Genomic DNA, 10207 nt, shown 5'->3' on the forward strand with positions numbered 1-10207 from the left:
TTTTTATTTCTTTCTCTCGTTTTGTGTATTCACTTTATAAAATACTGTAATAAAATATTATTAAATCAAGGCATTTAATGTGATCTCAACATTACCCTCGCTCCAGTGAAATCGGATAAAATAAATATAGTTGAAAAGCAAATAATAGAAAGGCAAATCTTCGACTCAACACTGGTTATATTTTTACTGTTATTAGGTATAAATCTTTCAGACTTTATCATAAGCTAGGATTTGCCGCTCCGACTTTATTTGTGTGTAAATATATTCATTTTATGTTGGCTTTTGCTGAAACTTGCGCGTCCTTTACACGCTAAAATGGATTTAAGAGAGGATTTATATGAAATTATCATGCTATAAATCTCAGACGCGACATTATGTCGTATATAAATGGATTTTAACTCGGTCAGCTATCACTAGGTGCTGTTACTACTACACTACTGTGAATAGCCTGAAGAACAAGCAGATAGTTTTAGTTCTTTTCGGTCTTTTAGATTTGACAACAAAAGCTCTCGGATTAGTTGATACATAACAATGAAAAGTAAAACTGCAGAGGATTTATTGAGGCGTTTATTAAGTTTAGTTATACGCACGCCATTATATACATCGATATTTTTAATAAACATTATTGGTTTTTACCTGAATGCGTGAGAATGTTTATCATTGACGCGCACTGAGATTAGGATATTGTATAAATCTTAAGACTGGCTGAGAGAATATTTAATAAAACATCAATAAATAACAGACTATATAATAAATAACGACAGAATGATAAACAATATTGCGGATTTTGTGCCACTGTGTATGTATGGGTGGTCGAAACGTCAGACGCTACCATTTCACAAAGAAAGACGTGGATTCGGAAACCGCGTCGTGATATATTTGATCTATTCTTACAAAAATCTCATATAAAAACCATTTGAGTGTTATGAAGCTAAAAATGAGTACGTAGTTTTTGAAAATGTTCACGCTCTCAGATTCCTTGTTTTTACTGTTGTTTTTTTTTTTATTTGGAATGATTTTCTTCCTACACATCATTATTTATCTATAATTATTGTCATCGCAAGCCAAACTGCCAGGATCTTTCTCGCAGATGAACGCGTATCTGTTTTCGCACCACAGATCGTTAAAGAGGCCGCTTCGGTAGGTGGCGCCACAGTATTCTCCAGTCGTTGCGTTGTTCGGTTCACCGCCAGAGAATTTATCGTAGCCAGCCTGGGTTAGGGTGTCGCCTGGAAGGAGCAGTTACTGTTTTAATAGAAATCAAATAATATACTGAAAACTGTTAAAGAAACACCTTTTTTTTAATGGGGAAATCTTGTATAGATACCCAAGACCCCCGGGGAAGGAGCCGTAGGTTATAGCTGTAGATATGTCGGATTCGTACCGACCAAAACCCACTGTGTTTCGACGAGCCGCTCAAGTGAAGAAGCCACTGGAGCTGGTTATAATTCATCCGCGACCCCCTCGGTGGCAGCCCGTTTCCGCAGCACATAATTAAAGCGGCAAGGTGGATGCCACTCCCCCTCCAGTGAGCGGTGTGAGTGGAATACGGCCCACGGCTCCTCGCCGCATCGGACAATAGATTACAACCACGATCCATTGCGCAGCGCACTTCTTCAAGGAGGCAGGTTGCGACGCAACGACGACTCCCATCGTCGGCGTTGCATCGGATCTGCTTGGGGATCCCCTTCGCGAAATCTATCTCCAACCCATAAGGTTCGGGAGCAAACTCCCCAGTGCCCCAGCTGCCCCTAAAAGTTGGGAGCCATGGAGCCATTGGAGCTACTCGGATTTCTGATCCCGCGCTGTGTATTCTTCGAGGACCGGGAAAGAAGATCGCTTCCAACTTCTCCAGAAAAACCTCGCCACTAGCCAGCTGCGTCTTCGGCGGCGACCCTCACACGGGATATCGTAGACCGATTGCGGAGAAAGCCAAACTAAAATATCTGAGGCCTGAGGCCTGGGCCTACTCTCTCCAGGTGGTCGACGGGGCGAGCTGCGAATACGCGCTCATAGAGCTTGCTCACCTTCTCAGGCAACACAATAGGCTTATACGCTAAGGATGAATCGCGCGGACGCTCCTTCTTCCTCAGCAGGATCAAGATTCCGCTCTTCCACCTGCGGGGAAATTGGCCCTGCTGAAGGCAAGCTGAGAACAGCTACTTCACCCGAAGCAACCTTCAACCCTTGTCTTTTACTATGGCATAAGACCAGATTTTTTCCTGGTTGGTTTTCCCAAGACAAAAAAACGGCATCACTTTACTCGGTTAAGATGACAGATGACTTTCTACAGGTAATATAAATTGAGAAGATTTTAACTTAAATCATAACAAACAAAATCTTCCTCTATATTAAATAATGTTTAGCTATTAACGAAGTAAATATAATAAGAAATACTCACCGTTTATAGTCAGCCATTCCCCGTGTTCACCCCAATCATGGAATCCTAGGAATGCAATATCCTTCCAGAAGTTTCCACGCATCTTGCCGCCTGGATATTTGGCGAACAGTTCTTTGATGACCTGGAAAGAAGAAGATGGAATACATTATACTTAAAAGATCTGAAAGGTTGAAGCCGAGGTTGAATATTTCGAGCATATAACCAAATTCTTGATGAAACAATATCTAATTTTGTAACTAGTAAGGTAATTATATAATTAGTCAGATATAAACAATGAAAATTGAAAGATTAAATCAAACACACTTGGCAATAATAAAATCATAATTTGGAGTGTATATAGACTTCTTTTAGCAACAAAAGAGAAACATCAGCCGAAGCCGAACAGAATCATTACTACTATAAGGAACCCTCGATTCAGAAAGCTATTTCTGCAGCAACTCTGTAGATGCTCCTATTCATCTATATTTCCACTCACCTGTGCTTCTATTTCGCTGTTAATTATGGCAAGATATCCACCCTCAGCTGCACACGTCATATATGCTCTAGACCAGGTGCGAGGGACTGTGTGGAACTTGTAGCAACTGCCAGTCCTCATATCGATATTGTATTCTGTAAGATTGTTATTAATTTTTTTGTAACTAAAGTGTTGTAGTTTTATTGTAGCCAATCAAATCTCATCTTATTTTTGGTGTCTTTTCCAAAGAAGCAAGAAGTAAGCCGAGATCATGATAGTTGCATTAAAAATAGATTATTCATTCGTAAAAAACGTCTTATTTTGATTAAAGTATTTAAACAAAGCCTTATCACGTGGAATGTTTGTTACAAAGATATTATTAAAGATAAGAACGAAAGTAAGAATTTATTTTTCTATCAGAAGCATGTCTCCCTTAAGCAAAGTACTAGGTATTATTATAGTACCCGCCTATCCACATTTCATAGTAACTGCCACTTCAACCACATCTCATAATATAGATAAATGAGTGTGTTACCTGGATCAGTTGTCCCACAGCCGCTCAATATCATACTCTGGGACATTTTCTTATAACACATGTAAGCGTACGTGTCTGAACAATTGACGTCAGCAAATTCACCAGCGCTGGTCATCAGTATGCAGCTCTCGTTATCCTCGTAGTTATCGGGCTCGCCGTCTGCCCAAGTATGAGGGATCCTGGAGAGAGGAATTCCTGAAACGATTCAATGGCATCATGAGAAATCAAAAGTTAGAGTTAGATCCCAGGGTCACACGCATGACAAATAGTTTATGTTCTTAATCATGGCAGTATTTCATCGTGTATTCCATTGGCTTTAGGTAAAACCAATAAAAATGTTTTATCTAATCTGATGAGGGTAGGGTTGTGGTAATGATATTAATTTATAAATTAAGCAGCAGTCACAGAGGCAAATGATACATTGTCAGACCTGGCTTTAATTTCCTCACAATGATGAAACAATATTCTATTCTACAGATCGTGAATGGAATGATTTTCGCATTATCTCATACAACTAACTGTAACCAAGTACAAGCATATTCGATAGATTAATTTAAATGGTCCTCCTTTGACATTTAAAACCAAATATGTGACGAATATATTATACAATAAGCACAGAACTTTACATAAACAAACCTAATAGATATACGCAAAGTCCAGTTCTCCAAGATTATTTGGTATGGGACAAATGCCTTAACACGGATCATTTGGGATGGGGCATAAATGCCTTATTTGGCATAAATGCCCTAGCATCTAAACACGGATCGAATTTTCCTATTGTTATTAGTTATACGCTCAATTATTAATTAAGAATTTTATTACAAACATTAAAATAATGAATCAGAAAGCACGAATACAAATAAAGATGATAACTGTATATAATGTCGAGGTCAAAGAAATATAACAACGATATCGAAGTCAAATATCTTGATAACCCCAAGAGAACCATAACTATTATATCATTCTATAATTATTAAGCTCCGGAATGTCTTTACGCATTTTATGAGAACAGCATTTGCCGGGTCAACTAGCATTGAGGAAAAAGGGATTTATAATCTTACAAATCTGGAAATTCACGCTGTACTAACTCCGCTTGTATCTTTGTATGTAACCGACTCGATGCTGATAAAACGGGCCGATTTAATTGAAACAATAAAGTCGTCGTGATTTTTCGTTTCTTAAACTTTATTTATTTCGGTGTAAATTTTCATTTTGAATTTCGTATAAAAGTTAAATTAATTGTTCTTTACTTAATGGAAGTTATCCTAGGGTTTCTCACAAATAATTCTAATAAAATTTTGGAATTATCATAATTGTTACAGGGAAGTATTCTGAAGGTCCGTATCGTTTTCCTCACCCGCCCACTCTATTTCTTTATTCCTGCCGTCAATCCTTTCCTAGGTCTTTTTTGCCAGAAATGCGGAAAACGTAGAGGTAGGGCCTGTACGTTGTCCGCATTTAAGGTTGATTTCAACCGCGCATGAAAATGTTCATGGGCGGTGGTGATCTCTTACCATCAGACGAACCGCCAATTCGGTGACCTGCTATTACATAAAAATTAGGGTTGCCCCACACCAAGTTTAATGAAAATAGGGCTGTCAGAAAAAAAATCCATAACTATTCTCACCTTCGGCTGAGAAGAAATCTCCTCTAGAGAACGTGGCGTGTATCCCAGTGAACACTCCGTTACACTTCAGCTTCGGGGTAACGTCCATCATGGATACCATCGCCGCTTTCAGATTCTGATCCAGAGGAGAGGCTATTTTAGCACCTGCATATACGATCATATATTTATAGTAATCTACTCTTTAGCTTATTTATACGGAACGCTTAGTTTTGCGTATCCAAGTTGCACTTGATCAATTTTTGTTATCGGTAATACTGATCGAATAAAATAAACAAATATGATTATAGTCCGTGAGGCGTAAGCTGAGTCTTGCATTTGTGTGAGTGTACATAGATAGAGTAGATGAGATGACGGCTTAGAGCGCGCAGCATCCTTTGATTGGCCTATACCGTTGTATACAGTTTTCTGTGTGGCGCGGCGCGTGATGTCAGCGGTCTCTACTTGTACCTTTCGCGGTCACTCACACATAAGCAAAGCTCAGCCTACGCCTCGTGAAATGCACAATTAGTAAACGATTATAGAGATTACGAACAGCTTTTATTAATAATTAATAAAAATTAATAGCATACTAAAACTTAAAACGGTGAAGGAAAACATCGTGAGGCACGTCCAAATATCCAAAGTTCGGATATGTGACATCTGCCAACCCGCACTTGGCCAGCGTGGTGGATGGCCTGAACCCTCATAGGAGGCCTGTTTCCCAGCAGTGGGAACATATATGGGCTGATGATGATGATGATGATGAATAGCATATTAGAAAAACATGACGATTGAAAAAAGTTTGAAAAAATATCTTCTTACCTTCAAGGTGACATCTTAGTCTGGCTTCTTTCCAATTGGCCGGTATTCTGTGCAACTTCAAGTAACTTTGTGCATTTTGAAAATACTTGTAATCACATCTAAAGCGGTTTCCGTCTGAAAAATAAGTCACATCCAAATAGGGTAGGTATAACGTGAGAAAGTTAATGTTTTCAATACACGTTTTTTTACAAAAACTGGTAAATATTTTATGTGAAAATATTGAATATCTTCAGTTGCGCGCATTGCATTAATATAACAATAATGAAAAAATGTTTCTTAAAATAAGAATAAGAATATTTATTAATTTATTTGATATTTTATTTTATTTATTTTAACACTTTTCTTATACATAAAAGAAATAAAAAATAAGAAATATAAACAATAGTTAAAGATAATGTATATTGCGGCGGTCTTATCGCTTGAGAGCGATCCAGGCGACACATTCGGCACAGGATAAATAATAATCGGACAAAGAGAGGCAGCAAACATGTACTGTATAAAAAATATACATATCATGAAATATATATAACAAAATACATAATTAAATAATTAACTTAGGTCCCAATTCATAATCACAGAAGAATCAAAAGAGTAAAAAGAAGTAAAAGATTATGCACATCTTATAATAACAGACAAAGAGTTATATATTATTATACACACACACACATACACACACTCTCAATACTCAAAATGGCAAGTAAAGATTAAAATATATCCTCACAACACAGAGTATTCTAGTGTGGGGTTCAATACAGTATATGCAACCGTGTTATGTAAAAAAAATTGAAACAAACAAATGAATTTTAATTTTTAATTTTTAGTACAATTTAATAAATTATTATTTTAATTAGATACATACACAGCAAGTCGATAACACCGAACAATATCGTAAGCACTAAGTATGACTTCATTGCGGCGAATACTAAGTTGTGCCATAGTGCACGTTATAATATTAACTTATTTAATACTTTTTCGCGATACGACACCAGCATTTATATCAATTAAAGATATTTATTGCGTCGTAAGCGACGGATGTTTCAGATAGTACGAATTTTATGATATTTTTTAATAGCATTACGATTAATTATGAATGAAATATTTTTTATTGCACACATAAGAAAGAAGAAAGAATGTTTATTTAACACCACCACATAATATTAAATTAAAATAAAAAAGTGAACTTATGACTAATTGGCGTGGTGCTAAAAAGGGTAACTACTCAGCATGTGCTACGCGTAATGCGCATCGCTGAAACTTTAAAATTATGAAAAAAAAAACAAGATATTACATGCAAATGGCGGCTTTATTGCTCAATACCATATTTTTCCAAACAACCCACTATCTGCTCTTATTATAAACACATACATTCATACTGGAGATGAATCAATTTTATACTCAAATTACATTAAATAAAGAAGTATATTATTAAACTAGACAGAATACTTTCATCCCATTTCATTATAACTATTTACTTATTATCGGAATTTCCGAGTGATGTTTTAGGTGAAATAAGAATGTGTGTTCGTTTTTTACGCATAAACTAGATTTATAGATTAAATTTATGTTAGCAAATAGTGTATAATAAGAAATAATTTGTTTGTTTTAAATGTCCATAAGATATCCAAACGTTTTGTAGTGTTTAAGATACGATGCTATATCGTTTCGTGTAAAATACAGTTATATCTCAGTTGGATAACGTTATCCATACCAGTTAAATAAACAATATTTACTCAAAAAAATGGGAAATCTGCTCGCACCGGGGAAGTACCACACCCCACAGAAGACCGGCGTGAAATAGGAATATGCTACTGAGTTTCGTAAGGTGAGTAAGGGGAGGCACGTTTCTTTTTCTTCACCCATCCCAGCCCCATTGCTGTTAATTCTTTCCTTTTTCTTCACCCTATCAAGCGGGCAGCGCATTCGCAGAGGAATTCTGCTCTTGGTTCTATATTCATGGGCGGTGGTGATCGCTTACCATCAGGCGAACCACCAGCTCAGTTGCCCGCTATGACATAAAAATAAACTAGCGGTTCATCCCTGCTTCACCCGTGATCCGTTTATCCATATCCATATATCCATAAGAAAATTCCTTGTGTCTTAACAAAACTTGAAAAAAGGGCAATGTTGGTCGAGCCATTCTCGAGTTTAACGCTTAGCAACAGTTTTGACACACACACAAAGTCACTTTCTCTGTCCCTATATCCCTATGTATGTTTTAATCTTTAAAGCTACGCAACGGATTTTGATGGGGGTTTTTAAATAGATAGAGTGCTTCAAGAGAAGGTTTATATTATGCATAATAACATCTATTAAACTACACCGAAGTTAACGCGTGCGAAGCCGCAAAAGCTAGTTTTTATATATATTTTAAAGACAAGAGGTCTTTACGCTGAAATATTATAAATTATATACAAATAAAAAACGAGTTCTTAAATAAAATATTTACAAGTGCAAGCCTTTCCCTCGTCCCACATATGATCTAATTAAGGACAATAACCCAGCAGAATGGGAAACCTTAAAAGGGAAGTCATATTTTTGTTGGAATCCGCTGAAATTTTTCGTTTTCGCTTCAGAACGTACACGTTGGTGCACGAGCGAAAGAATTGACTTATTTATAAGCATTGTGTTGAATTTTAAGCGCGAAATGGTAGGTATTAATGAAATTATTTCCCGCACTTTCATTCAATGGCGTGTGAACGAAATTGTTATAGCCAATTATTGTAAAAAATTTCGCGCCTCGATTATAGGACATTGCAGCAGTGGTGGCTCACTGGTGAGAACATCGGACTTCTAAATTGACAAGTCGGGGTTCGAGACCGGGCGAGCGTGCAGGAAATAAATTGATTTTTCAATTTATCTGCGCATGTAGGTAACATTACCACTGCTTAAAACGGTGAAGGAAAACATCGTGAGGAAACCGGCATGTCCAAGAATCAAAAGTCCGACGACATGTGACATCTGCACTTGGCCAGCGTGGTGGATTATGGCCTGAACCCTCATAGGAGGCCTGTGTCCCAGCTGTAGGAACAATAGACTGATGATTACAATTTTTACATGTATTGACGCTATACGAATTAAGCAATGTTTCTGTTAAAGTTATATCGATGTTTACATAGCCATTATCTTTGACGGAAAAAACTTAAATCCAAGAACGAAGAACTGTTATTTTTAAATAAAACGATGCAACATTTATATTTACTCACAACGGGATTTAACAATTCCAACGATATCTCACTTATATCTCTTGAAATATTTAATAACAATAATAAAAATTGGTTCATCCAGTCAAAACGTCTGAAAAAACAGACAAATTGAAAGTTCCTCTCACGAAGTCGCATTTAGTAAAAATGGCTTCCGGTTTCCATCAAAGAATATTTGACTCTGAGTGGGTGATAAAATAACAATGTTTCTTTCATAAATTCTTATAACATTAATTACATTACGCTTTGCTGGCCTTCTGAGAAACGTGTTTCCGATTTATTGCTGTATGTATTTCTCTTTTGAGTCGAACATATTATATTTTTTAACTATTATATTTTTATTATTGTGGGAGTCGAGCATGCTTCGGCATGAATTGGGCCAGATCGCACCGGGGAAGTATCACACCCCCACAGAAAACCGGCGTGAAATAATAGCTTGCTATTGTGTTTCGTACGGTGAGTGGGGGAAGCCAATTTCGTTCTCCTAGCCCTTCCCAGTCCATTCCTTCTTTTCAGTCATCAATCCTTTCCTTATCCCTTATCCCTTAAAAGCGGGTAGCGCATTCTCAGAGGTCTGAGCCTCTGCGAATATTCATGGGCGGTGGTGATAAATTACCACCAGGCGAACCACCAGCTCAGTTGCCCGCTATGACATAAAAAACACATTATTCCTATCGAATATTTTGTGAGACTACTTGGTGATTTGACCAGACTTCCTCTTAATTATATGAGTAAACCTGAGCATCCTTATATAGGGTAAGGAAATAAATCCTGTATTGTGTTACAACGTTCATTTTGAGAAATTTTGAAAGAATAGAAAAAATTTGATCACGAGGCAGGATTCGAACCTGCGTATCTTGCCTAACCGTAGCAACGCCTAGCCTCTCGGCCACGCGTGATCCTGCCACTGTAATCGAATTTCTTCTACTCTTTCGGTTTCATGTGCCTAAGGGGCACCCCACGCCATCTATTGAGATGATTAAGAACCATCACAACCAATACGAAACATTATTTCAATGATTACAATATTGTATCGATGGAACGCGGCCTTTGTTAAATTTAATTTTTAGTTTTATAGCATTGAAAACTAAAAATTAAATGTTCATTTTATTGCAAAAACTAGCTTACCACCCGCGGATTCGCGCGCGTTGAATTCGGAGTGGCTTAATATGTACACATAAACCTTCCT

The 10207-nt window shown here is 37.1% G+C and overlaps 1 protein-coding gene across 1 annotated transcript; it reads right to left on the reverse strand.

Moving 5' to 3' along the window:
- Positions 1-553: 553 nt before the first annotated feature.
- On the reverse strand, positions 554-6746 carry LOC119832367 (macrophage mannose receptor 1-like). The gene is made up of 7 exons (XM_038356037.1): positions 6678-6746; positions 5819-5932; positions 5018-5161; positions 3391-3585; positions 2877-3010; positions 2402-2522; positions 554-1229 (listed from the first exon to the last, which is right to left on the reverse strand). Exons 1-7 carry the CDS (start codon positions 6727-6729, stop codon positions 1039-1041), a joined length of 951 nt encoding a protein of 316 aa, XP_038211965.1. The 5' UTR covers positions 6730-6746; the 3' UTR covers positions 554-1038.
- Between the last annotated feature and the right edge of the window lie 3461 nt (positions 6747-10207).

The sequence above is a fragment of the Zerene cesonia genome, chromosome 15, assembly GCF_012273895.1.
Source record: "Zerene cesonia ecotype Mississippi chromosome 15, Zerene_cesonia_1.1, whole genome shotgun sequence".
NCBI lineage: Eukaryota > Metazoa > Arthropoda > Insecta > Lepidoptera > Pieridae > Zerene > Zerene cesonia.